This window comes from Zalophus californianus, chromosome 15, assembly GCF_009762305.2.
Source record: "Zalophus californianus isolate mZalCal1 chromosome 15, mZalCal1.pri.v2, whole genome shotgun sequence".
NCBI lineage: Eukaryota > Metazoa > Chordata > Mammalia > Carnivora > Otariidae > Zalophus > Zalophus californianus.
In genome coordinates this window covers 31293678-31320883 of record NC_045609.1, presented here as the reverse complement: position 1 = coordinate 31320883, position 27206 = coordinate 31293678, and the positions used below count along the sequence as shown (strand labels likewise).

Below are 27206 nucleotides of genomic sequence, written 5' to 3'. Positions count from 1 at the left end.
TCTTCCTGGGCAGGCGAAGCTGTCAGTGTGGTGGGCTTCGGGGTCTTTGGCCAGGCTTGCGGGCCCTCGGTGACCTCAGGCATCCTGTCAGCTGTGGTGCGGGTGGATGACACAGCGGTGATGCTCCAGACCACATGTGCCGTGCATGGTGGCTCCAGTGGCGGACCCCTCTTCTCCCCCCGCACAGGAAACCTCCTGGGTAAGCAGCTCCGTGGCCCTCTCCAAGCATTCCCCTTGCCAGAGCCTCGGTCCCATCTAGTGAGTGCTGGGCATCCCACCCCAGGAGCCACCCTGGGCCTGGGAAGATGGTGGGCCTGATGCCCAAGAGGTAGTGAGCCAAGGTTTTTGGGTACTTGTGCTCTTAGAGTGGAGAGAGACAGACGCTGAGCAGGGAGAGGAGAGATCTGTGTCCCCGTTCCTTCTCTGCCAGCACGCCACCGCAGGTAAGTCACCTAATCTCATTGGATCTGTGAAACTCAGCAGTTGGATCAGAACAAGAGTCACAGTCCAAGTGAATGAATGAGGGCGTGAAGACAGTAGGGAGTAGCGGGTCAGGGGTGACCCGGGGTGAACAGCACCCCGCTCCAGCACAGTGGTGCCTCCTGACAAAGGATTGTGCGCCTAACACTGCCCGATTCCTCAGCTGTACACTAGCAACTGTGACCCCCCCCCTTTTTTTTAAATATGTGGTTGTTAAATCTTTCCATTTGAAGGTTTTGGTAACTAATTCTGGTTAAAAAAATAAAAACAGTCTGTCCATTAAAAAAAAAATAAGCCAACTGTGAGTGCACGTGGATACCTCCAACTGCACTCCCCGCCACGGCTTACGCGATGCGTCCCCTTCCCTTACTTCTGACATGGTGAGAAACCTTGCCTTGCTTTTGCTGGCAGGAGTGGAATTCCCTTATTTCTTCAACTGTGGGACACAAATAAAGTACTTGCAGAATCCCTACCTCACACCCTTGCGAGGCTCAGATTTACCAACTAGAGTATAGTGTTTAAGTGTGTATGGTTCTCTTTGTCTGGAGCCTTCACATGTCCCAGCGAAACCCTGTGTTCCCAAGTTTCTTAGGGCAACTGCTTTCTTCTCCTAACCGCTGGAGGGCAGTTAGTGATTCATTGGTAATACGCTTAGAGCCAGTATGTGCATATACAGAGAAGTGGGTGTAGAGATAAGTATAGATGTGTGTGTGTGTATAAAATCTAGCTCTGTGCGCTGAGAGAGGCCAGAGGCAGTGACACCCCACTTGCAGTGAGCACACCGAGAGCCCAGATCATGGTTTCTCTAATAAGAGGCACCAGGAAGTGACTCATTCCGGGGCTTGGGCAGGGAACATTTGGGACGAACCCCGAGCACCTCGTGGTGCCCAAGGGGAAGGAAATGCCAACAACAAAATGGCAAGTGCAGCAAATGAGCAGAGAACGCAGAGGTGACTTGGAGGAGCTCCTAGGAGGACGGGCTGAGCTGCAGAGTACCCGTGATAATACAGAACGGCCGAGTCCATACCGACGTAAGTAACCGAGGACGCTCTGAAACGGAGACAAGTGGTGGCTGCTCCTTACAGGAGAATTCCAGTTTCTAAGTGCAGAAGACATGAGGGAAGTGGAAAACCACAGAAGGAATTGCTGTGGACAGGAGCCACCGATGAATGGAAAGTAGAAATCGGATCTTTGCACGATCCTAAAAGAGTTCATACTTACAAGGAGGAAAGTAGTAAGCCCACAACAGAGCAGACTGGCAGATAGCACGGTAGCCGAGCGGTCAAGGTTCACTAGCATCACAAACGCTTACAGACATCATCCACCTCCTGATAGGCCACCTGGAGAAGGGCACAGGTTGCTATTCTCAAGCACGCCGAACCTCACGCTTACTGTGAGAAAACATCGGGTGACCCCAGTCTGAGGGACGTCCTAGAGAACAGCGGACCTGTGCTCTTCCAAGCGTCAAGGCCATGAACGATAGGGCAAGACTGGAACCGGTGCAGCCTGGAGAACACTCGGGGAGGGCACGACGGCCCTGGATGGGATCCGACAACAGAGAAAGCATCATGGAATCACTGACCACATCTGAAGGCGTCCTGTGTTGCAGTCACTGGCGTTGCCCCAAGGTTACTATCCTGGTTTTGATCATTGTTTTACGGTGACATGAGGAGAAGCTGGACGAAGGGCAGGCAGGGACCTCTACTATTTTGGCAAGGCTCCTGTAAGTCTGAAACTGTCTAAAAAAGCACATCCCTGTGCGCACACATGCATGCGCAGACGCCCACAGGCAGCAGTATTCGTTTATCCATTCAGGCAGCAAGGACTTTGGTGAGCGCTGCCCTGGGCCACGCACTGTTATGCGGGTACTGGGGAGCCTGGGTGGGCAGAGCCCACGGAGCCGACGCTGGTTGGTTGGAGAGGACAGTAGCAAAGCCAGTGAGACACCGTGTATTAGGTAGTGACGGCGTGAAGGGGAAAGTAGATGCGGGAAGGGGCACAGGGGGGCAGGGGGGCCAGAGGCCAGGAGGGAAGCTGGGCGTCTGACGCTAGGAGGGGGCTTTAAGCCCCCAGCGGTCCTAGGGCCTCCGGGCTGGAGATGGGCCTCAGCCCCCATCCATCTGTCCCCTGGCTCATACCCCCTTTCCTCTTTGACTCCTCAACAGGCATCGTGGCCAGCAACACCCGGGACAATGACACAGGGGCCACCTACCCTCACCTGAACTTCAGCATTCCCATCACGGTGCTGCAGCCGGCTCTGCAGTGGTACAGGCGGACGGGTGACCTGGGCGGCCTCCGTGAGCTGGACAGTGCCACGGAGCCCGTGAGGGTGGTATGGCGGCTGCAACGGCCCCTGCCAGAGGCCCCGCGGAGCAAGCTCTGAGGCTGCATCAATCCTCTGGAGAGAAGAACCACCATATTACGCCACAGCAAAGCGCTGAGGGTAGCAGCCTCAGGATCCAGACAGGGCACACCCCGGCTGGGCCGCCACCCCTTCAGCCCCACCTTGTTCGGCTCTGCAGTCGGACCAGACTTCCCTTCGGCCCCATGGGTCTCCAACCTGGCAGCCTGTTTCGGGATGCTCTTTTGAGCCCTCAACTCTGTCTGCCCACTGGCACTAAACTCAGCTGTGTTATTTCTCCTTCTGGGGAGCCCCGTGTCAGTGCACAATAGCCCTGGTCCTGACAGCCAGGGCAGGCTGGAAGGCAGGCCCAGCCCTGGCTTTGCATCTGTCCCCTGTCTCCTGATGGCCAGCGGCCACGGAGCAACTGCTTCATGGGGCAGGAGCTTCCTCAGAAACCCTCAGCAGAGAGGCCTGCTCTGAAGACCAAAGAAAAGACGAAAAGGATGTCTTTCTGGTTGTTACATCTCTAGGTGGAGTCCCTGAAGGTTAGGATTTGTGGGTCTTCATAAGTCGGGTGTCGATGACCTCCAGGAGCACTCTGACACAGTGCCTTTACTTTCCAACCCATAAAATGGGCCTCAGGGATCTCACTGGGTAGAATGTGTCTCGTTGCGGGTTGGGAATAAAGAGAATGTCTAGGAGAAACTCTACTTCTATATATCAGGTTCTTTTTTCTTCTCGGTTTCAAAAGTTGAATTGGGAATAGGAAACCACCAGGCACAGAAATATACCTTTTCTGTCCTGCTTTCTCGGTGGGGGGGTGTGAGCCCGTGGGATACTCTCGTGCCAGACTGGGCCTGGCCTCAGGTCATGGTGCCGGTCAGCACTGCGTGGGGCTCGCAGCCCCCAGAAGGTGGTGGTCTTGGCCTGGCGGTAAGTGCTTCCAGAGCATCCAGCTGTGTCCACGCCTGTACTAGGCCCTGGGCGTGGGTTGGGGAGTTCAAGGTTATGAATGAGACCACGGCAGCCCCAAGGAGCTAAGACCAGCCCTGCAAGTCAAGAACACGCACTGCATACCCATGTCCACCCTTGAAAAATGACCCTGCGAGGTCACTGACAGGTTGAATGTCATGGCAGGGTTGCGACTGGGGGACTAATCCTAAGCTGAGAGAATTGCTGAGAGTCCTTTGTTTCCAACATCTATCTGTTGAGTGCCAACTCGGTGACCAAACACTCCTGTGACGAATGTTCTCCCCCTTACAGCTTCGGAATGGTCCAGAGGGCAAAGCTAGCTCTAGAGAAACCCCATAGTAAAGTAATGGCGGGCAGCAGGGGGTCAGGGCTGAGGCAGGCGGCTGGGAGTGGGAGGGGAACATTTCTTCCAGTGGGTACCAAGGAGCTCGGCATTCTGGGGAGACTGGTGTGTCAGCCCATGAGTGCGACGGGCAGGGCGGCTCTGTCCATTCAGAGGGAAGGCTGTGTCCTAAGGCCTTAGGGAGGGGGGATCAGGCAAGGCCTCCTCAAGGTGTCTTAGGAGCTAAACCCTGAGAGGAGAGTAGGTATGTACTGAATGGCCTGGAAACAGGCAGGGTGTTCCAGGTAGAGAGCAGTAGGGACCGGGACGAGGAAGTGTGAGCCCATGTGCACTCTGGCAGTGCTAAGTGGAGGGGAATTCGAAAGCAGCAGGACGGCGGGCTGAAGGACCGGCCCCATGGGGCCAGGCTGGGGAGAAGACAGCTGAAGCAGGATGGGTGGGCATGGAGAAGGCCCCGTGATGGCACAGGAGGCGGGGCAACGCCGAGAGAAAGGGCAGATGCACCTGCGTTTCTGACGAGGACGATATTGGCTAACGAGTTTTGGGGCAAGATGTTTCCTTGGGGTGTGTGTGAGACCTCAAGTGGAGAAGTACAGCGGGTTGTTGAGTAAGTGGGTGAGTCAGGATAAAGCAGGAAAGGATCCCCCCTCCCCCAGCTCAGCGGCTGCGGACAATGGAAGTTTATGTCAAGTCCAAAGTAGCAGACTGACCGACCAGGAAGGGAAGTGGGGCTCTCGTGCAGGAGTGGGCGAGGGACCGAGGCTGCTTCCCTCTGGTGGTTCCGTCACTGGATCTGGGACCGCAGAGTCCTCTGCCACGTCTTTTGCAACTGGCGGGTGGGTGGGGGAAGAGACAGAGGAGATAGTCCTGCTTTTTATTTTTTATTTTTAGAGGATTTTGTTTATTTGAGAGAGCACGAGCTCTCAGGGGGGAGAGGGAGAGGGAGAAGCCTACTCTTCGCTGAAGAGGGAACCCAACTCGGGGCTCGATTCCAGGACCCTGAGATCATGATCTGAGCCAAAGGCAGATGCTTAACCAACTGAGCCACCCAGGCGCCCCCATTCCTGCTTTTCAAAAAATAATTTTATTTTGAAATAATTTCAACATGCAGAAAAATTGCAAGAATCCCCAGACACCCTTACCCCAGACACCCCATTCCACTTTTGACAAATGCCCCTGTGATGGTCTTTGTAACAGAAAGGTCCGATTTGGGGTCCTGAGTTACACCCACTCACCATGGCTCTGATCCCCCTTTGCTTGGAGCAGTTCCTCAGTCTTTCCTAGAGTCTGATGTCCTTGACCTTCCTAAAGGTAACAGAAAATGTGCCTTAGCCTGAGTTTGTCCAAGCTTCCTCCTGATTAGATTCAGGATATGCATCTTCGGCAGGGATATCACATTAATGATGTCGTCTTTTTATTGTGACCTACTGGGTGGTACATGATGTTTCTTTGTCCTATTACAGATGATAATGTTGATCATTTGAGTAAGATGGTGCTAGGTTTCTCCGCTATAAAGGTGGGATCCCCCCCCTTTGTAATTAGTAAATATTTTGTGTGGAATCACTTTGAGGCAATATAAATACACTGTTCTTTATCCCACTTTCACCCACGATGTTTATCACCCATTATGTCTCTTGGTTGGATAACTTTAATCATTGTGAAATGGTCATTCTTTATTTTCATTATTCCTCCTACATTTATTAGCTGGCATTATGTTGTAAGAGCTTTCTGAAACTTCCATTTGTTTAATTGTATCTGTTTGAACTCATGGATTCATATTTTCTTCAATGGATTATAATCTATTATTGTCATTATTTATTTCGATGCTGAAATTGTCTATTGCTTTTGTCTATTTACGTTGAGGCCAAAATTGTCTGTTGGCTGGTGGGAGCTCCTTCAAACTAGCTTCTCTGTTCCTTCTTTTGGCATCTCCCCATCATTCTTTGAGCGCTGCCTTCAAAACAAAAATGTTCTGGGCTTGCCTTATACTTTTCCTGGAACCAGACATTTCTCCAGGGTTCTGATTACCGGAAAATGGTGTTCCGAAGCCAAGATCTAGGTACAAGGTGTGCTTATTGTTCTGAGGTGTAGCTGCTCCTGGGCCCTCTCAGGAGACCCTACCTCTATATTTGTTTCTGTCTCTGTATGTGGTAAGCCTTGAGTCACCACCAAGAGTATGGATTTGTATTAACTGCCACGAGGTTCATTCTCACTTTCCCGTCTTCCTATTTGTTCTCCCTCCTGTCGGTGAGAAACACAGGCCATTATCCTCGGTTTATTTACTTGTTTGCTCCATCCCCTGTGTGTGGCCAATCTTCTGACCCCCTTGGGTTGCCTCTGCTGCTCTTCTCGCGCGGGGCACCGTCACCACTCCCCACAAGCCTACCCAGTGATTTTTTTTTTTTTTTTTACTTCATTGGTGATGTAGGAAAGACGTTAGGGTTCAAAGCTGATGGCCAAGAAAGAATTCTTGACACGTCTTTGGTACAAAAAGGTGGTTTTATTACAGCACGGGAACAGGATCCGTGGGCAGAAATAGCTGTACTGGGGTCATGAGGAGTGGCCCATTATATACTTTCAGGTTGGGAGGGGGTTAGGGATAGTGTGAGTCTCTAAGGAATTTTGAAGCAAGGTTTCCAGGACCTTGAGAGGGCTAGCTATTGTTAGGAAAAAGTCTTTTATTACTGTCTAATAAAACCTGAGTCATGAGGCCCTTCAGATGTATATCCATGGGCCATATACCTGCCGGCGGCGGGGGGGGGGGGGGGTTGATTGCCAACACGTATCTGGGGGGTTTAGAGATAAAGGAAATTTCTAAAGGGATTTTTATATGTTAAAGTAGACTTACAGGATCTAGGACTGGTTGGGGGGGCGGTTGGGATAGGCTTGCCTTTTGCCCTTAGCAAAGTATTAACATCGAGGCAGTTGAGTCCCTAGAGGAAGGTCACTCTGCCTATTTCAAGGACTTGTCAATGGGCTGTAGGTAGTAAGGAAATTTAACCATTTTTCTTCTGCCTTCGTTTCCCATATTAATTAGGAAGAGGGAAGGAAGCCACCCTTGCTTCTTAACTGCATCAGACCAGAAGTGATGCATATCACTCCTGTTCACGGTCCTTCAGCCTTCTGCAAGAACTTGGCCCCACCCAGAAGCAAGGGGCGCGGTGGGAAATGTCCCTGGCTGGGCAGATGCTTCCCACTAGGACGCCCACACCATAGAATGACCTCTGTGGAGAGCTGGCGGACCCTGCCAAGCTGGATCTTAGGAACAAAGACTCACTTCTGTTACCTAAATAAAAACAGGTTTAGTGTTCAGAACCTCGTGGACAGGTGCCAGAAACCTCCTTGACCTGGGGAGGCTCTAGGGGCCACTAGGGATGCCTGAGGACTCGGCATCCTCTCTGCTTCATTCCCCCTCTTCTGGCCTCCTCTGCATGCAGGGTCTTTCCTTCCTTGTAAGCACAGCGTGCATGTAACCACATGTGGCAAACCACATTGTGGCCCTTCTGTCCATGCCCTTTGATCTCTAGCTCTCCTTATCACATGCCCCGTTTTCAAATTCCCTCAAGAAATGCCCCAGAGGGCGCCTGGGTGGCTCAGTTGGTTAAGCGACTGCCTTCGGCTCAGGTCATGATCCTAGAGTCCTGAGATTGAGTCCCGCATCGGGCTCCCTGCTCGGCGGGGAGTCTGCTTCTCCCTCTGACCCTCTTCCCTCTCGTGCTCTCTCTCATTCTCTCTCTCTCAAATAAATAAATAAAATCTTAAAAAAAAAAAAAAAATGCCCCAGAGACCAGATGTCTGATTGGGCCCATCATCTTCTCATGCCTTGCTACGGCTGGGGCCGCGCCTGCAGAGGTGGGTTCCTGGGCTGGCAGGAGCCCCGCACAGCTGTTTGCTTTGCCCATGAGGCTGTGGGTGCTGCCACCTGAAGCTGTGGGTGCAGGAGCAGGGAAGGGCCTGGGGCCGCCAGTGTTGACAGGACAGAGGCAGAGCAGGAGCCTGCCAGGGGGCCAAGAAGAAACAAGCAGAGGCGCAGGGAGAAAACCAGGGAGGCTGGGACCCAGCTTACCAGCGTCCCTCTTCCTCCCGGGTCTGTGCTAGACTGCATTTCCTGGCCCCTCTCTCAGTGGCTGTGTCCATGAGTTCCAGCTCCCGGAGTGAGAGCAGAAGGGAGGGGTAGCCCTTCCAGGCCTGGCTATAACAACCTCTGCGCTCTCACCCCCTCCCCTTGATGGAATGGAGGCAACCTCTAAAAGAGACATTGGAAGCCACTTGTTAAAGATGGCCTCTGGCTGGCTAGTTCCAGGGTGGCTGTGTGCAGGGGGCAGCTTCATGAACCAATCCACTGGCCTGGTACTGATACCCAGCAAGAAATGCCCTCCTGTTGTATTTGGGCCCTTCGATTCGAGGGTCTACTTGGCCCAGTAGTAGAACCTATCCTCGTGAATATAGTCTTTCCCTAGATGGAAGCACTATAAGCAAACCACATTTGGGGGGAGAAAAGAGGAAACAGGGAGATTCCCCCTGTCCTTTGAGGCTTATGCATGTAGCTGGAAGTACAGGAGGCAAAGGAAGGTGCTTACCAGGCTCGCCAGACTTAAGGGTTGCTTCTTCCTCGAGTGGGGGTACTGCCTCAGTTTCTCCTGGCCCCTGAATTGACCCCAGTACCTTGGAGCTCCCCCCAGCCCTGACCTGGCTGTAAAGCCACCTGTGGTCTGTCAGGAAACGTGGGCTCATCGTGGCTGAGAGCCAGCAATGCTTCCTTCTCTTAGGTTCTGTGATGTTAAACAATCTGCCCACCATTCCTACTAATCACTAAAGTTCCATACGCCTGCCAGGGTTCGGCACCCAGACCATACCTTCCTACCACTTCTGGCCCTTGCAAATTCAAAGACAAAAGTCTTCCGTTAGGCAGGGAGCCCTGATTTTCAGTCCCACGGCTCTGGGCCCTGTTGGGTGGGAAGAGAGGAGTGGTGTGGGGTGAATGGCCTGGGGAATTGAGTATGGGGTATCTTTTTGGAATGACGAAATGTCCCGAAGTTAGATAGTGGTGATGGTTGCACAGTGTAACACCACTGAACTGTACACTTTAAAAGAGGGAATTTTATGGTTTGCGAATTATACCTTAATTGTTAAAAAAAATCATTCATTTACACAAACATTAGTAAACTCCTAGGGAGCCAGGTGCTGGGGTTGATGCCAGATGCTGGGGATCCACAGTCCAGCAAAGCATCTCTGCCCCCAAAAGTGGGTCAAATATGCTTGTTGTCCTCCTTGGTGTCAGAGTTGAAACCTCAGCCCTACTTTTCCCTAGGGGTGTCAGGAGGGAAAAGAGGACATAAAAGCTATTTGGAAGTTTGCAAAGGCCAGGACAAATGTAAGGCTTGGGGCATCCACGCTGTGGTTCTCTGAAGGTTCCTTGAAGGCATGAGCCTTCTGCGGGGTCGCTTCCCTGGGGCCCCAGGGGCTGAGAGAAGGAGGTAGAGACTCCCATATCTCTGACTGAATCCCCTTCTTCGGCCCAAATTCAGCGGGCAGGATGCCAGCCAGGATAGGAAAGGCAAGGATTCCAAAGAAGCCTGGACTGTGTGGGCTAATAATGTGAGTAGGGCGCTCACCGGAGGACACCAGCTTCCCTCCAGCTCAGGATGGTTCTGGGCACCAACGTCTTCTAGGTGGCATTGATCACAACCCTCCCCTCACCAGGGGTATACCAGGGGATACAAGGTCCTTGGCCACAGATTTTGGAAAAGGTACAGAACAGTTCACACTGCTAATGTGAATATTTGTGAAAACCGGGAAGATGGAGGGCAGTACTCGAAAGAGCATTGGGCTGGGACCCCGAAGTTGCCAACACACCGTGTAGCCTTGGGCAGGCTATGATATGCCCACATGAAACAGCTATAAGAAAGGGCTGCCGTGTGGGGCTTGCTGCTGTGGGCCAGGCACCAAGCTAAACACTTCACATAGATGATCTCATGGGATCTTTTCCACAACTCTTAGGGTAGGTGCTAATATTTGCATTAAATAGATGAAGATGGCTCATCCATCACCAAATTGGCTACATCCTACTGCCAGGTTGTGGGCTGTAGCTTGCACCAGTCCGCTTCTCTCCAGATCCCAGTCAAGCTCCTTTGTCTCCAGGACTGCCCTCCTAACTAGTTCCCCAATTTCAAGGCAGCCCTGCCACTCCCCCATCCTTTCGCTAGAGAACATAGGTCAGATCTGTCACTCTTCTGCCTAAAGCCCTGCAGTGGCATCCCACTGCCCTGGGGATGACACAGCCAATCTCCACCAGGGCCTGGGGGTCTGCACACCCTGTCCACGCGGGGCCACTCTGTCCCGTGGCCGCCTCTGCAACGCCCCTTCTCAGCTCTTTGTCCTGCCTCTGGGTCTTTGCATACCCAGAGCACAGCTGCCTCTCCCCTCCCCCGGGCCCACCCCTTCTCATCCTTGGCGAGAGGCCTTGGCACGCTTCCTTTGCGCAACCCCGGTCTTTGGTACTGCGGTTAGCGATACGAGTTTTGTGTGTTTACCCCGGACTGGACACCGCGACCCGCGCCTGTTTGGCTCTCCATCCTGCCCTCTTGGCCCTCCCCCGCACCAGGCACAGTGCCGGCTTACAGCGGTGTGCCCGGCGCGGTCTCCCGGATTGGCATTTACATGCGTGCAGCCGGAGGCTGGTGATCCGCCGCCCGAGGTGGCTCCGCCAGTGCCCCGGAGCCGCGCCGAGCTCCCGCAGCTTCCGAGGGGCCTGGCCGAAAGGCGGGCCGAAGCCGGAGGCACCCGGAAGGCGTTCCTGGTTGCTAGGGCTCTCGCGGGCGGGGACGGCCGGGGGCAGGTGCGCGGCCGCAGTGCCCGGGACGCCCTCCGGGGGACGGTGCCGGGGGCGGGGCGGTCGGGTGCCTGGCCGCGTGTCCGGGGCGCCCTCCGGGGGACGGTGCCGGGGGGGAGGGTCGGGTGCGCGGCCGCAGTGCCCCCGGCGCCTTCTGGGGGTGCGGGGAGCGGTGCCGGGGGGGCGGGCGCGCGCCGAGCCACGCCCACGTCCGGCGGGAGGAGCCCCGGGCACGCGGCGGGGGCGGCCCGGCGGGGTGGCGCACGGGGCGGGGTCTAGGGGCCCCGCGTCCCTGCGCCCGCTCGGCCCCGCATACGCCTGGAGGGGGCTCGCCGGGCCTGGAAGACGCGGCGGACGGCGTCGGAGGTCGGTGCACCGGCGTTGGGCCCTCGTGGGGGAGGGCGCTCGTGCGGGGTAACCGAGGCCAGGCCTGCCTCACCCCAGTTCCCCCAGCACACGAAAACTGGGAGGTTTAGTCACGGCGACGGTAGGGCAAACTCGCCCCCTCCCCATCCGCCCCTCGAAACTTTCGCGAAGTCATCCCGGGTAAGACGGGCGGCCCCTCCCTCACGCCCCCACCCTGGGACGGCTCGAGGGTCACCGCTGGGTGGAAACTAGGGTTACCGGGCAGGAGGAAAGCCCCCGTTTGTGGGGGGTCAATACCTGGGCTTACCCGAGTGCCTGCCGATTCCGGGGTGCGCTAGGAGGTCCGCTTCTCTCCCCACGCAGCCCCAGGTTCCAAGGGGACGAAGGCCAGTGGTCCTGAACTAAGTCTGGCCGGGCTGGGGAAGGCCAGGAAGCCTGAAGTCCACACGGAGCTGCTTCCAGTGGCTGATGTCGGTCGCTTTCCTTTCCCCCCACCCCTACCCCAGTAAACACACCCGCCTTTCCCCTCCAGGAAGAGCCCCTCTGACCTTTGGATGTACAGTCAGGGTGGGAAGGGGAGAGGCCCTGGGGAGCTGGTGATCCCTCAGAGGGACGGGCACAGGACAGAGGGTCAGACAGTTTGGGAAAGGGCTTTTTAGGTGTGGCGGCTAGCTCGTGCCTTGTGTTCGAAGGCCAGCGGGTAAAATCATACTGCCGGGTTGTAGGTAAGATATCGGGAGGCCTGCTCAGGCTGGTGTGTATAGGTGTGTATGACCACTCTAGCACCCCAGACTCCCAGGCCGCCCTGCCCTCGCCCTTGCGCCTAGAGAGGAGCCCTCCAAGGAGCGCTGGGCCAAAGCCAGCATCTGGAGGGCTTCCACCTCAGGGGAGGAGACTTGGGCCTGGTCTTGTTCAGGACTGCTTAGCGGGTACTGGGTGGAGCTGGGCTGAGTCGCTGTCCTCCAGGGCCAGCCTGGTCTTTGGTGGTGAGATGAGAAAGCCAGGGTCCAGACACAGGTGGGGAGCAGACTCTTGTCAGGGTGTTGAGGGAACCACAAGTGACTTGCTCCCAGGAGGGTGTCCAAGTTCCAGGGCCTTGGTTTTCCCTGTGAGTGTGTATGTGCCACCTGAATGAGTCTGTCTGCCCAGAGCGGCTCCCTCCTGGGGCATGAAAGGACAGCTCCCTCTTCAGGCTTTGTCTTCCTTCAGAAATCAGTCTTTTTTGGTTATTCGGTGTGCATCTCCTGGAGGGCTGGCCATGGAATGGCAACTCTTAGCCTGCCCCCCTCTTCCCTGACCGGTGAGTGTGGCTGTCTGCCCCTCCCCTCCCCAAGGTGGCGAGAGGACCTTCAGGGTGAGCCACACTCTAGTGGCCCCCACATTCTGACAGCCACCTGGAAGCCTGGCTGTGGAAATCTACCCTTGGTGTAACTGTTATGACTCAAAAAATCGCGTGTTTTATTTGTAATCTCTATGAAGCAATGCTGGGGCCATGTCCTCGCTTTGGTCAGAGCCCACATGGTTCTTCTGTCTTCTGAGGCATGACCTCTTAACAGCTTTGGCACAAATGTAACTTCCTCACTTCTCAGTAGATTCCTAACAGGCCCTTGCTTGTATTATTGGAGAAGAACCCTCCTGGAGTCAGGCTGGTGTCTTTGGCAGAGAAAACAGGATTTACTGAGAAAATACAAGTGTAAACCAGATTGTGTGTGTGTGTGTGTGTGTGTGTGTGTGTGTGGTGTGTGTGTGTGTGTGTGTGTGTGTGTGTGTGTGTGTGTGTGTGTGTGTGTGTGTGTGTGTGTGTGTGTGTGTGTGTGTGTGTGTGTGTGTGTGTGTGTGTGTGTGTGTTGGGGAGGTGGCAAAGGTGGCATTCCGTAAGAGTTGCTGGACAATTAGGATTTGTTCTCTTGGATCTTCTTTCATGCTAACATTCTGAGTCTAGACTGATGTAGTTAAGATTCTCTGGGGTCACTCTGGCTTGATGTTCAGTTCAAAATCAGATGACGGGTCTGGCAGTTCCTAAAAAAGTTAAATCTAGGGTTACCGTAGGACCTTGCTATCCCACGCCTAGGCATATACCCTCAAGAGAATTAAAAACAAATGTCCACACGAAAACTTGTACGCAGATGTTCATAGGAGCATTATTCATAACAGCCAAAAGGTGGGAACAACCCAACTGACGGATGGATAAACAAAATGTGGTATCTCCATACGATGGAATGTTAGCCATAAGAAGGAAGGAATACTGATATATGCTGCAGTTTGGATGAATCTTGGAAACGTTATGCTAAGGGAAGGAGGCCAGACGCAAAAGGTAGGGAGCAGGTGAATCTGTAGAGACAGAGATGAGTGGTTGCCAAGGACTGGAGGGAGAAGGGCACGGGGAGTGATTGCTAATGTAAGAGGTGATTTTGGGGAGTGATGAACATGTTCTGGGATTAGATTGTGGTGATGGTTGCACAACTTTATGAATGTACTAGCAACCGCTGAATTGTATACTTTAAATTAGTGTAATATAGGAATATCTCAACTTATAAAAATAGATGGTAAGGAGGCCTGCCCTGGTTTTAAACCTTTATTATTTCTATAAAAAGGACATACTCAGTTAAAAATTTTCAAGCAATACAAAAACAAAACAAAACAAAAGCTTAAAGAGGAAAGTAGAAATATCACCTGGTGATATTTCTGGTGATAATGGTGACCACCATTAGCATTTTGGTTTGGAGTGCAGTTCCGGTCAGTGTTGAGGGTGGAACTTAGACAAATTATTAAACTGGTTTCCAAGATGGGGACAGAAATCCCGAGCTGTTCAGCACAGAGGTCTGGATGAAAGCACAGTGAATGCTAGCCGATGGAGTCATTACGTGTCTGTGTGCCTGTGTAGCTGGGTGTCAGTGTCTGCTCGTTCACAGTGGGATTAGGCTTTTTTTTTTTTTTTAAAGAAGATTTTATATATTTATTTGACAAGAGAGCGCCTTTAGGGTATGTAGCTGGGAACGCAGGTCTATGGCTTAAGCCCACGATTCGGGTGTCCACCAAGTGGCTGTGGCCTAGCAGAGTCTAGCCGCCCTCAGGGCCAGGCAAGACTTGGCACTGGAAGAGCCAAGGGAGCGTTGGTGTGTCCAAGAGCCTTGGGCCGGGGAGGCTGCTGAGGAGGAAGGGTAGACTGGGCTGGAGAGCTGCCAGCCCCCATTCCCCAAGTGGGAGTGTCAGAGGCTAGTAGGGGAGAGAGAGGGACAGATTCCAGGAGAGGCCTCAGGCGGCTTGGAGTGTAAAAGCACCTCCCCTCCCCTGGCTTAGCTATGGCAGCCCCTCAGGGGCCTGGCTCTGCCCTAAGGCCCCAGTCCCTCCACTGGGAGTCCAGAGAAGCAGTTTGCTTTCATAGAGGGGTTAGCTGAGGCCAGGGTTAGCCCTTTGGGGAAGCCAGCTGATGATCCTTGGGGGCTGAGGGGGCAGGGATTCAACTCCTTTGGCCAACCCACTGTCCCTCAGGCCTGTGCTAGGGTTGCGGGGCTTTCTTCCCTGGGAAGGAGACCCTGGCGGTTACGGCCTGGGGGTAGGCCTGAGAATGGCCCTGGCAGCGTGACATGGGTCTGCTGGCCCCTGCCACCTGCCCTCCTGGCCTCCCCACCTCGTTCCCTGAACTTCCAACCCCTCCCTTCCTGCCACTGGACTTTGTGGCCTAAGCTTTGCCTTCGGTGGTGAAGGCCTCTGGTCCCCCTCTTTTTCAGGGCTCCTCCTTGAGCTGCCCTGGTGGTCTGGAGTGACCTGACCCATGGTGGACCCTGTCTCCCCAGCAAGCTGTGTATCCTCTCCAGTGCCCATGCCCAGCCAACTGGGAAACAGAGTTCTCTGGGTTCTCCCCAACCTCCTTTCAGGCTGCTAGCACAGAGGGGGCTGTGTTGAAGGGGGCAGGTGAAATGCACCTCTCCCATAGCCCTCCGCATTCACAGGCTCTGCTCAGCTCCCGGGATCCTCTCCTGACTTCTGGCTGGGTCCCTGGGCCCTCTTTTGGGTCCTGGCCCGAGGAAATACTCTCTTTCTGGCCCAATTGGCAGATTCAGCCTGATGAACACTCAGGGGACCAGCTCTGGACTACCTTTCTGAAGGCCTGGCGCCGTGAAAGTGGCACTGCTGGGGACTTGTCTTGGTCGGAGCCCTGCTGAGGACTGTTTCCTCATTTGTAAAATGCGTAGAATGTACAAGCCTCAATGCCCTGGGGACCATTTAGCTAATGAGAAACAAAGTTAAATGTCTTCTAATTTCCTGTGCCAAATCTCCACCCCTTCCACCCCGCCCCATCCCCAGGTTCTCTCTCCCGCAGGGGAGAAATGAAACAATGGGAATTTGAATACCAATGAGAAAGGTTCCTGGAGGTCCTAAGCTGCCTGTATAAGTGGGGGAAGATCTGGGAGCCATCTTGGGGGGGGTCACCATGTCCTGGAAACTTACGTGTGCAAGGACATCTCAGGGTGTCCCCTCCCATTACAGGGGATAAATGGTGGCCCAGAGAGGGGAAGCATTGTGCCCCAGGCCACACAGATGGTGTAGAACAGAGTAGTGGCCTTCCCTTCCCTGTAGTGCTGTCTGAGAGGGTCCCAGATGGCTTGGAACATGCCGTCTGTCCTTCAAGGTTGACCTTCAAGGTTGGGGTTCAATTTCTGGGGCACCTGGGTGGCTCAGTCAGTTAAGCGTCTGCCTTTGGCCCAGGTCATGATCTTGGGGTCCTGGGATTGAGCCCTGTGTTTGTCTCCCTGCTCAGCGGGAAGGGGTGTCTACTTGTCACTCTCCCTCTCTGCTCTCTCCCTCTGTGTTCTCTTTCACTCTCTCTCAAATAAGTAAAATCCTTTTTTAAAAAAAAATTATTTATTTGAGAGAGAGAGAGTGAGCAAGAGAGAGCGAGCGAGCATGAGCAGAGGGAGGCAGAGGGAGAAGCAGGCTCCCCAGTGAGCAGGGAGCCCGACGCGGGGCTCGATCCAGGACCTGGGATCATGACCTGAGCTGAAGGCAGACGCTTCACGACTGAGCCACCCAGGCGCCCTAAATAAGTTAAAAAAAAAAAGGTGAAGTTCAATTTCTTATTTCCTTGCCCTCCCCCTCTCTGTATCCCACCCCTCGTCCTGAACATCCCTCTGAAGCCCACAGCAGCTATCAGCTTCTTTGCTGCTTTCTGTGCAGGGGAAGCTTTCTTGCCTTAGCATTGCTCTCCGGCGGCCTGGCTTATTCCTGCCTCTCCTTGGAGCCTGGCACAGGCCAGGAGGAGGTTTGATTGCTGTTGCCTTGAGCCAGCATCTCTCCGCAGGATGCTCTCAGGGTCTCAGCTCCTCAGGCAGCGGGTCTCCCACCCCAGCGAGCCCTGAGGCCTGCACCACGAGTGCCCTTGTCTGGGGCTAAGCTGGGCTGGGGACGGGGCCCCTCACTGCAGGCCCCGGGCCAGCCCCTCCGCCCTCCCTAGAGGCAGAGTCTGGGACGTACCAGATGACCCAGGCCCTCGGGAGGCTGAGCCTCGTGGTGGGCAGCCTCCAGCCTGGCTAGGAAAGCCCAGGCAAACTGCTACTGTCTTTTTCGTTTGTGCTCAGCGGTTCAGCGTCTAGTGACCAGCCAATGCTGTCCTCTGCCTTAACATCCTTCAGCTTCCAGCTTGGGGCCAGGCAGTGGTTCTTATTTTAGCTCCTTAGGGGTTCAGCCAAAGTTGGTTCTCAGTTTGCCAGGAACTGGTCAGGCTGCCGCAGTCCCTGTGTGAGCGTGAGCCTGGGGCACACTTGGCCTGCAGATCTGGCTTCTGCCCTCTGCAGACGCTCTTGCAGGTGACCGCTCCCCTGTCGGAGGCATCAGGCAGGACCTGGCACCCCACTCCCTCTGACCGGAGCCTGCGTGATCAGTGCTTCTCCCCCACCCTCCTTCTTACCGGGAGACATTGCCTTCTCCCCCCTCTCCTGGGGGATGTGGCTCAGCCCTCTTGGTGCTCTTCTGCTGTCCCAGGAATGCTCAGTGGAGTGACCTGCCCACCGCAGGCCCCCCTTCCCCACCCTACTCTCATGACCTTCATGGTACCACATCCTGTTTTGTGGGTTGATCGGCATAACCTGCTAATTGATCTCTTCAACCTAGGGCTCAAGGTGGTGGCCTGTGTACGGGGCGGAGTCCAGTGTCTGCCCAGTGCAGCACTTAGAGAAGTGTGGTTTGTTCCCTTAACATGGTCTGTGCCTGCCGGTTCCCCACGGGCATGACCCCCCACCTCTTGTTACTGTACAGCTCCCCTCATCAGCCTCAGCCACCCGGCCCTGCAAGTCTGCAAGTCCTGCCTTTCATATCTCTCTGTCCGTCTGTGATTATGGCATGTCCACAGCACAGAGCACGCCAAGAAGCAGGAACTCAGTTAATGCACGTTGTCGAGGGAACAAATATATTGAATGAAAAAAATACACAACAATTTGTTTGATGTGTGCAAAAAGTAATATTGTGGGTGCACAGAATATCTGGAGGGATTCATGTACACTGGGTAATAGCGGATGCCTCCGAGAAGGGAACTGGTGGTTGGGGTAGAATTAGGGTACACCTTACTCCTTTGGAATTCAATTCACATATTACAAAATTGGAATTTCCTTAATGGACGGTTATATGATTTAAAAGATTAAGTCATGAGGCACCTGGCTGGCTCAGTCAGTAGAATGTGACTCCTGATCTTGGGGTTATGAGTTTGAGCCCCACGTTGGGTGTAGAGTTTACAAAAAATAAAAATAAATAATAAATTAAAAGATTGAGTCTTGTCATTTGAGCCCTCTCTTGCTGTGTCCCCCTCCCCGGCACCTGTGCCCCCTGATTCTGATGTGGTCTCTCCTCCTATCCCAGCAGTGCCTGGTTCGAGATGGGGTCCCAGGTGTCCGTGGACGTGGGAGCTGTGCGCGTGGTGATCGTGGGTGGGGGCTTTGGTGGCATAGCTGCTGCCAGCCAGCTGCAGGCTCTGAACATCCCCTTCATGCTGGTGGACATGAAGGACTCCTTTCATCACAATGTGGCAGCCCTCCGGGCCTCCGTGGAAAGTGGTAATGGACTCTTTTTCTGGGGCTTTCTTTGTGAGAGTGGTCTTGTCACCACTGTGGGTGTGGGGGTGGTTTTCGCCACTTAGGGCAAGGCCTAAATTCCACCTTTAGAGAAATTCTGGAGATTCTTAAGGTCACTGGCCTTAAGCAGCTACCGTATCAAGGCTGTAGAAGTAAGAGCTGGAGCTTCTGGGGACCTGGTGAGGCCCCGGTGGGTGCCGTAGGGGGCGGTGGTATGTCTGCAATACCACCGGCTCAGCTCTTTGGCCAAGGTTACCCCTCAGGAAAGGTGTTGAGTTATTCTGGCTTCCTGCAGGCAGCCCAGTTTTACTCTCTGACCTCCTCTGCACCCATTCCCCAGGGTTTGCCAAAAAGACATTCATTTCCTACTCCGTGACCTTCAAGGAAAACTTCCGGCAGGGGCTGGTCATAGAGATAGACCTGCAGAATCAGACGGTGCTGCTCGAGGATGGTGAGGTGAGCATGGTGGGGGCTGACCTGATCCTCAGCTGGCTTCAGGAGGCCCCCAGGGGGCCGCAGCTGCTAGTGGGATGAGACCTGGATGTTCTCAAGGGTGGAGAGTCATCCATAGCCCCCATGGGTGCTGGCCGGATAGCAGATTCCTTATAAGCAAAGGCCTGGCCCCAGCAGACTTTTCCTGAGCCTTTCCTATACACCAGCACTGTCTTAGCCTTACTTAGTTTCTTTCTTTCTTTTTTTTTTTTAAAAAGATTTTATTTATTTATTTGACAGAGAGAGAGACACAGCGAGAGAGGGAACACAAGCAGGGGGAGTGGGGAGGAGGAGAAGCAGGCTTCCTGCGGAGCACGGAGCCCGACGCGGGGCTCGATCCCAGGACCCTGGGATCATGACCTGAGCCGAAGGCAGACGCCCAGTGACTGAGCCATGCAGGCGCCCCAAGCCTTACTTAGTTTCACTTCATGCCCACCATGACTCCGTGGGGAGGTGTATAGCCTCTTTACCGAGAGGTTAAATGGCTTGCTCAAGATCCCACAGCTGGTAAGAGACTCAGCCAGGGTTTGAACCCACACAGTTTCACCCCAGAGTCTACACTCTGAAAGCTAGTGTCCCAGACCAGGCCCCAGCCCTCCTGGCTGTGTGGAATCAAAGGCTGGGCACACACATGATTCCACATCCCCTGGATTGGGAGGTCGCTGGGGCAGAGAGGCTGTCACTCATCTCGGCATTCCCCAGCCCTGGGAAGAGCCCAGAGCCTGGCATACCCCTGCAGTGACTGGGGATCCCTCAGGGAGCTGCCATGTGCCGTGGTAAGGGCCACCTCCAGCCTGGCCCTAGGGGACACAGTTTCTGTCCTCAGTGACTTCGTGCGAATCCGTCTTCCTTGAATTAATTTTAGGGCTGAGGAATCTCTCAGTTGGAAAGATGACTGAGTCTGCTTGTCCTGTGCTTCGGGTGGTGCTTTCCAGAGCCCTAAGAGGGACCATGAGGGCATCTTGGGGCCCCACAGAGAAGGGGCTGAGAGGGCTACAGCCCCTTCGCTCCCCCTCCCACCAGAGCAGTGCTGATTTTGTCAACTTTTCTATATTTAGGCTCCAAACAGAATTTCCCTCCCTCCCTCCCTTCCTTTTTTTGTGGGAGCAGGGGAAGTTTCTTGGGAAATACCTAAGAGGTTCCGAACGGACTGCACACAGGAGGCTAAGAGTTCTGCTTGTCTGCACAGCAGCCTCCCGTGCCCGGCCTGCCCGCCGCCGTGGGAGCACAACGTTCTGTGCGTGGCGGCCCCCTGCAGGACGCGCAGCTGCTCCCTTAGGTATGGCCCGGGTTCTAGTGCTTCCCCTTGGCCTGCTCAGCGTGATGGTTTTGCTCCTTTCAGAGGAGGGTGGCCGCGATGTGCCCAGGCCTCTCCCACCCAGTGCTGCTTGCCCGGTGGGCCCGATTGCAGGCAGAAGCCCAGGCCTGCCCTTACCTCCTCTCTCCTGCCCTCACAGGCCCTGCCCTTCTCACACCTATCCTGGCCACTGGCAGCACCGGGCTCTTTCCAGGCAAGTTTAATCAGGTTTCCAGCCGGGAGGCTGCTATCCAGGCCTATGAGGACATGGTGAAGCAGGTGAGTGGCCTGTTGGCCGGCGGGGGGCCGCGAGGGTCAGGTGGGGCCCCTGGAGAGGGGAACCGCTGTGGGGACATGTGGGGTGGCAGCAAGGAGACCCCTGGGCGCAGCCAGTGGAGATAGAGAGTTAGTAGGAAGAGACTCCCTGGTGGGGACCTTTGTCTCTCATCGAAGCCTGGATAGGAGCACCCCAGACCTCATGTAGTGACTGGCGTATCCCCAACTTGTCTCTCTTGGGGTCCCGTTTGCACAGGCCTTTGTGTTTTACGGAGCGGGCGTGGATCCGTGACCTCAAGCAGTTTTCAGTGAGGGGTGGGCAGGGTCTGGCACTGCTGAAAGATGGGGAGTGGAGCCCCAGAGAAGGATCCCACGGCGAGTGCAACTGCGTGACTATGGCCGGGTCCTGCCCGCCCTGCCAAGCTTCTGAGAAGCCTGGGGAGCCTCTTGCACCATCGTGAACGGATGTGAGTGTGGAGGTTAGGATCCTGGCTATGAACTCAGACAGACTTGGGCCGTGGTCACCTGAGTGGTGGGCAGGTGGTGGCCAAGCAAGAACCAAGCGAGAACATGTGGGGAGACGCCCAGCATGACCTGGCCCTGAGGAAGCACGTTTGGACCCCAAATTGGGGCTCTTCTTGGGCCAAGGAGCCCCCACCCTGGCTGAGCTACAGGGCAGGCTGGGTCCGAGGGTGCGTTTCACGCTTCCTTCCACTCCAGGTCCAGCGCTCACAGTCGGTGGTGGTGGTAGGAGGCGGCTCTGCCGGAGTGGAGATGGCAGCGGAGGTTAAAACCGAATTCCTGAGAAGGAGGTGGGGCACGCGGCCTTGCCTTTGGACTCTCAGAGCTGGGCGTCTCTGTGCAAGGAGCACGGGGGATTGGCTCGGGGCCACGATCCACGATCGCAGAGCAGGATCGCGTGCTTTCCGGGCCCCACTCTCTGCAGTGGGGAGTCCCCTGATGTCCCGCAGAGCTGGGGCCGGTCCTCATTCAGGGAGGGGGGCCTGCCCTCTGGTCCAACCAGGGGCAGTGAGCCCAGGAGGGATACCTTACAGAAGGTGAGCTCGCATCCCTGCAGTGTTCAGCTTCTTGAGACATAAACGTAGACTGATTCCTCTGTTTGGTGGCAGCTGGCCTGGTCAGAGACAACCCACAGGTGGCATTTTGTCTGGGGCAAGCGGCAGCCCTCTGGTCTTCACGAGACGGTAGACCGTTGGCCTGAGTAGCCACAGGGAGGTCCCTGCCATGCAGCCCCCCTCACTGCCTGTGCGGGGGAAGGACTGGCCAGCGCCCATGGGCAGGAGGGCCCCCTTGAATGATGGGGGGATGGAGGACCTGCCCGCAGCCCTGGAGAGAAAGAGACTGTCCTCACAGGAGGTAGAGGCTCGGCAGAGGGGGCCGTGTGATGAGCGGTAATTATGGGTCCTTGAGGCAAGAGCTTGCTTGCAGCTGATGCTAGACCGGCTTCTGAGAACCACATGGATGCCGTGGTTGGTTCTTTCTCCCGAGGCAATGGCAGGTTGGTTTTGAAAAGATTAATATGGGCTAATTTAATTATATGGCTGTTCTCTGACCAAGTATTGGACATTGTTATGAGTGATTGATGTAAAAGTTTTTAAATTTGGATTTATGGGGTGACGACCAGGCTGAAGTTGTAAGCCACTCAGTAGGACTTGCATACGTCTATCATTGGTGGACAGTCCACCCTTTATTCAGGACTCAGTATGTGCTGAGGTATGTGCTTTCTACATGTTTTCTCAATTCATCGTCACAAATTGCCTAATTGCCTGTGGGTGGCACTGGATCCCTGTTTGACGGACTCTTTGGGAGGTGTCCGAGTGAGTATCTGAGAGGAGACTTCTGCTCAGACGGTCTGGCTTTAAAGCCCGAGCTTCGAGCATCGTGCCAGGCTGCCCCCGCTTCCCCGTGCTAACCCAGACAGCAAGTAGACGTGTTGGAAGTGCCAGTGTTAGAGCTGGCTGCAATATAAACGCCAGCCTGACTTGCAGCTAGAATGGCAATGGCTTATGTATAGACTGTAATTATCAGTGCCCGAAATGCTTGAAAATAATTCCCCCTGCGGCTCTGGGATGGGTGGCTGTGGGCTGTGGAGCACTGGCTCCTTCTGAGACAGTCCTAGACTAGATGTGGGCTCCGGCCCAGCTCGCCTTACCTGGTTCCGGCATTGGGCAGATGACTTCTCTGGGGCCTCAGTAAACCGCGCGGGTGGGGAGAGAGGTGAGGGAGACAGACCGACGCGTTTGTAAGCCTCTCTTTATAAGACTCAGTGGCTCTTTCTTTGCCCCCGTGGTGCTTGTCCAGTCACTCTCATCCACTCCCAAGTGGCCCTTGCCGACAAGGAGCTCCTGCCCTGCGTCCGGCAGGAAGCGAAGGAGATCCTGCTCCAGAAAGGCGTGCAGCTCCTGCTGAGTACGTGCCCCCGCCCCTCTCCCTGGTCCGGTGAGATCGGGCTCAGAGGCTCACTGCCCCAGCTTGAGGGCCCTCTGGGGTCCTGGGGTTGAGCATTGAGTCTTGTCCAGTTGGAGGTTGTGTCTGTCTGCAGACTGGGCAGAGGCCCTGGTACTCACCGCCTCCCCAGGCCAGGAGGCGGCACACTGTCCTGCGGAGGTGGTACCACTTTGCTGAGTGCTTTAAAAAATCACCTCAAGGATTTGACCTGAATTATGTCTCTGTGGTAGACTGGCTTTTTTTTTTTTTTTTTTGCTTTTTTGGTTTGTATTTTTTGTTTGAGGCGTGTGTGGTTTGTCGAGAGCAGGGGGGGGGAGCACCACCCCGCTTGGTTAGGCAGTGGGTCCCTAAACCTGGCGCCGTGACGGGCACACTTCACTGGGGCTCAGCCTCTGCGCTTTCCACAGGGAGGGGGTGACGTTTCTGCCCCTGTGCAGACCCCTCCCCACTCTTGGTCTCTTTGTATCTGGCTGTGCAGTACTGTGACCAACCACCTTTACCCTGAGGCAGTGTAGAGTGTAGGCGAGCTTCTGGACTTCCCTTGCTCTCACCTTAGTTGGCCGTGCGCCTGGAGAGTCTTGCTGCCTGGTTAGGGTGGTGTGGCTGACATTCCGGGAGGTGTGGTAGAAGTTTTCTTCAAATAGCTTTTCCCAGAACTTCTTGGGAAATTCAGCTTCGCTTCCCCACACTGCTTCTGGGAACTTTCCTCCCTTTGGATCCGCTGTGGGGGTCGGATGTCCACCCTTGTTGTTTCTTGGGGCAGCAGGGTGGACTGGCAGAGGGGCAGGAAGGAAGGCAGGAGGGAAGGATTGCTTTGTTGGGCCCCTTGATGCCGTGCCCACCCCCTGCCGGCCTCCAGCTCATGGATCTCACTTGACAGGTGAGCGGGTGAGCAACCTGGAGGATCTGCCTCTTAACGAGTATCGAGAGTGCATCCAGGTGCACACGGACAAAGGCACAGAGGTGGCCACCAACTTGGTGATCGTCTGCAACGGTATTAAGATCAATAGCTCGGCCTACCACAGTGCATTCGGTAAGCAGGAGCCGGGGCCCGCTCCCCAGGCCGCCTTCTCACTGTCCGGCCGCTGCAGGCCCTGCGGGCCTCTGCCCCCGGGAATCAGCGTCGCCCTGCCTTCCTCCCCACTCCTTCCCAAACAGCTCAGGTTCTCTTCTGAATGGTGACATCAAACTTTACATTCAGGCCTGGGTCCACTCTTGCTACGCTTCCTGCATTGTGGCCATGACTTAGGCCAAGGTGCCTAAGTGACCAGTTCTTTCAAAAATCGGAGCCCACCCCCTCGTGGTGACAGCAGGGAACAGGTTCAGAGCGAAGGAAAGATCCGTTGTTTCACTTTTTGTGAACATGGAGGGGGACGAAATTCCTGGGTTAGGCTTTTTACTCTTTATTCACAGGTGTGCTGTTTTCCCCAGACCCTGATCCAGACCTTTGGCCACTGAGCTTGGAATGACCATTTGGGGGAGTAGAGGAATAATGTGGCCTCAGGTTCAATAGTGAACTCCCCAGCTAACTGGAGGCTGGGGGGGGGGCGGGGTGGAGTCCTGGCCTCCGTGTGTGAGCTGGAGACTCTGTGACTCTTCCTCAGGCCCCATGATTGCTCTGTCCCCTAGGTCGCCATCGTTTACTCCATAGCACCCTCCTGGACAAGGAGCACCTGTGTGGGTCCTGCGGGAAAGAACTGGCGGATCCCAGAAGAAGGAAGCTAGTCCAGGCCATGCGTGGGGGTGGGATTGAGTGCCTATAGTGGCCAGAGATCCCAGAATTTTATACCCCTTTGTCTTAATGTTATATTTTCAAAAATAATTCTTTTAAGTCCCTTAAAAAGTTTATCATTTACTAGAGCCCTGCATTGACTTAAAAAATCTGATCCATGTTCAAAGGGAAATTCAAGACTTGGCTGAGTTGCAGCATAGTCACTGTCCTGCAGTGACTTTACAGAGTCATACATGTTGTATAAAATGGCACGTGCTGCCGGTTTCCATCCTGGAATAGTAACCTTGACTTTGCAGGAAGAGTTCTGAGGTGGGGACTTGAGGCAGAACTAAATTTGGTGGATGTTTGCCTCTTGAGGATGTGCCTTTGGAGGGTGGCTTACCCAGCACCAGAGGGATATCTTCTCCGTGTTCTACTGGCCACGTGACAGGGTTTCTGGGTTGGCTTTGCCCGGCAGATAGTCACCTGGCCAGCAACGGCGCTCTGAGAGTGAACGAGCATCTCCAGGTGGAGGGCTGCAGCCGCGTCTACGCCATTGGCGACTGTGCAGATGTCAAGGAGCCCAAGATGGCTTATCACGCTGGCCTCCATGCCAGCATTGCCGTGGCCAACATCGTCAACTCCATGAAACAGAGGCCCCTCAAGGCCTACAAGCCAGGTAAGGAAGCCCCGCGTACCTCAGGGCCTCGCCCATCTTCCCAAAAGTCTTACGCCTTTCCCTGTCCTTACATGGGAGGCCCCGGGAGGGTTTGTGCCCTGGGACTTGCAGGCCCACGGATGGCGAGCGGGGATCTGGTTTGTGCGCACGTGTCTGCTCCACAGGGGCGCTGACGTTCCTCCTGGCCATGGGGAGAAACGACGGCGTGGGCCAGATCAGTGGCTTCTACGTGGGGCGGTTCATGGTTCGGCTGGCCAAGAGCCGGGACCTGTTCGTCTCCTCAAGCTGGAAGACCATGCGGCAGTCTCCACCTTGAGCCGGAGCGGGGCGGGAGACAAGGTACTGCCGGGGGGACAGATTGCTTGACAAGCGGTACCCGCCTGACGAATGCCAAAGGGCAGGAGCCCTTTTCCTGGAGTAAGACGCCAGGGGTATACTGATCAGACACACAACTTACAGAAAGCCAAAACCGGGAGAGGGAGAGAGAGAGAGCCATTGGAAAAAAGACACTTCCTAGAGGATTCTTTCTGGGTTTGGAGAGTTCGGCCTGCAGCTGTGCTGGCTGAGGGGCTCACTTGGTCCTGGGGAGGGTATAGCCGGCCTTCTCTACCCCAGGCTCCTTGTGCGTGTGCGTGCATGTTTGTGTGTGTGCGCGTGTGTTGGTGTTCAAGGCTCTCAGAGCAGGAGAGAGCAGGGTCTTCTGGTGGCTGGCATGCTGTCTGTTAGGGCAGGAAGCGGAGCCTGCATGGTGAGCCCAGCTAAGGAAGGGGAGCTGGGGTAGAGATGGCCTGCATCCTGGCCTCTCCTGTCCCATCCTGGGAGGGAAAGCCCATGCATTCCGCAATACTCAGGTTGTTAATAGGAGCCTAATTTCAAACTATTAGTCCCTACAGTCTTTCATTTTCACGAAACTTTCTATATTTCCTTTTCTAGGTCCTGCTTATATACCATAGGTTATATTCAAGAAGGAAGAATTAGATAGACTCCCCTCCCGGTTAGCCCGTCCTAACCGAGAGTGAGTTTTTACAAAGCTAGTGGGTTAAGACTGAAGCCTGGCCTGCCTGCCAGCCGCTGGAGAAGTTAAGGAGAGGCAGCTGAGCTAACGGGACCCGTGGGTGGGTTGCCATTGGGCCCACATTCAGGGAGTAGAGGGGGGCTTCCCGGTGAACCCCTGTGTGCTTCTAGGCTGCTGTCTCAGCTGACTTTGTAAGGGACAAAACTCCAGCTGATGCTGGGGGCGGGGGACCCTGTGAGAACCTCTGGGGTTCTGCGCTTCTGGTTTCCTGGCCAACCCCAGGGACACTTGTGGGGGCCCAGCCTGCCACCCTCCGTGTTAAGGTACATAAATGACTCCTCTATCTGGGAGAGGACTTCCATCGGAGGGGGTCTGTTTTGGAAGACATAGGTTAAATCTCCATGGTGGAAGTGGTTGGTGATTTCATCCGAATAAATGCAGGCCCTGCTCACTTTTGATGGTGACCTCTGGGTCCTTGGCCAGAGTCCTGGGGACCCCCGCCTCCCTGGGGTTCTCAGTCCTCCCTGTCTGGGCTGTAGCCCAGGTCAGTTCCATTTGTTCCCTAGGCCTACGTGAGACCTGTGCCACTCTGCCGTAGGATGGCTGCCCCACCGGAGGCTTCACCCAGGACTCCCTTCCTGTGGACCAAGGCCAACCAGGCTCCCCTTCTGGAAGCAGGACCTGCTGCCTGAGCAGCACAGACCATTCCATGCTGTCTGACCTGGGGCCTAGCAGGGTGGGCGTCTCAGCCCATGCGTGACAGGCCTTGTTCTGTTTATAACATTTTACAAGCGTCCACTCGTGGGGACACAGTTTTCTAAACTGAGGAAAATGTTGCAATAAAAGACTATGGTGTTGTAAGAAAA

At 55.0% G+C, this 27206-nt stretch overlaps 2 protein-coding genes and 1 long non-coding RNA gene across 9 annotated transcripts in view; 2 read left to right on the top strand and 1 right to left on the bottom strand.

Annotated features, from left to right (window-relative positions):
• The window catches only part of TYSND1 (trypsin like peroxisomal matrix peptidase 1), an 8855-nt gene extending 5326 nt beyond the window's left edge, over window positions 1-3529 (top strand). Inside the window, exons 3-5 of one of the 5 annotated variants that reach the window (XR_003520418.2) lie at window positions 14-199; window positions 1943-2108; window positions 2646-2779. Coding sequence is in view for 4 of the 5 variants with exons in the window: in XM_027596937.2 (XP_027452738.1) it covers window positions 14-199; window positions 2646-2863 (404 nt within the window). In the remaining variant the exon portion in view is untranslated. The other 4 variants (XM_027596937.2, XM_027596940.2, XM_027596939.2 and 1 more) reach the window with 4 other exon arrangements.
• LOC113923809 overlaps window positions 1-13061 on the bottom strand; it is a 14244-nt gene extending 1183 nt beyond the window's left edge. The window contains exons 1-7 of one of the 3 annotated variants that reach the window (XR_003520419.2): window positions 11645-13061; window positions 5375-5444; window positions 4850-4968; window positions 3616-3804; window positions 2699-2878; window positions 1702-1820; window positions 318-1579 (exon numbers count right to left, since the gene is read on the bottom strand). This is a non-coding gene — a long non-coding RNA (uncharacterized LOC113923809). Of the gene's footprint in view, window positions 1-317; window positions 1580-1701; window positions 1821-2698; window positions 2879-3615; window positions 3805-4849; window positions 4969-5374; window positions 5445-11644 lie in introns of those variants that run through there. The other 2 variants (XR_003520421.2, XR_003520420.2) reach the window with 2 other exon arrangements.
• AIFM2 (apoptosis inducing factor mitochondria associated 2) lies at window positions 11212-27206 on the top strand. Its single transcript, XM_035724337.1, is given in 12 exon segments — window positions 11212-11337; window positions 18190-18383; window positions 18742-18857; window positions 20351-20366; window positions 20369-20469; window positions 21187-21278; window positions 22703-22704; window positions 22789-22896; window positions 23816-23968; window positions 25125-25325; window positions 25490-25664; window positions 26907-27206. Coding segments are annotated over 10 exon segments (1119 nt in total). The 5' UTR covers window positions 11212-11337; window positions 18190-18205; the 3' UTR covers window positions 25642-25664; window positions 26907-27206.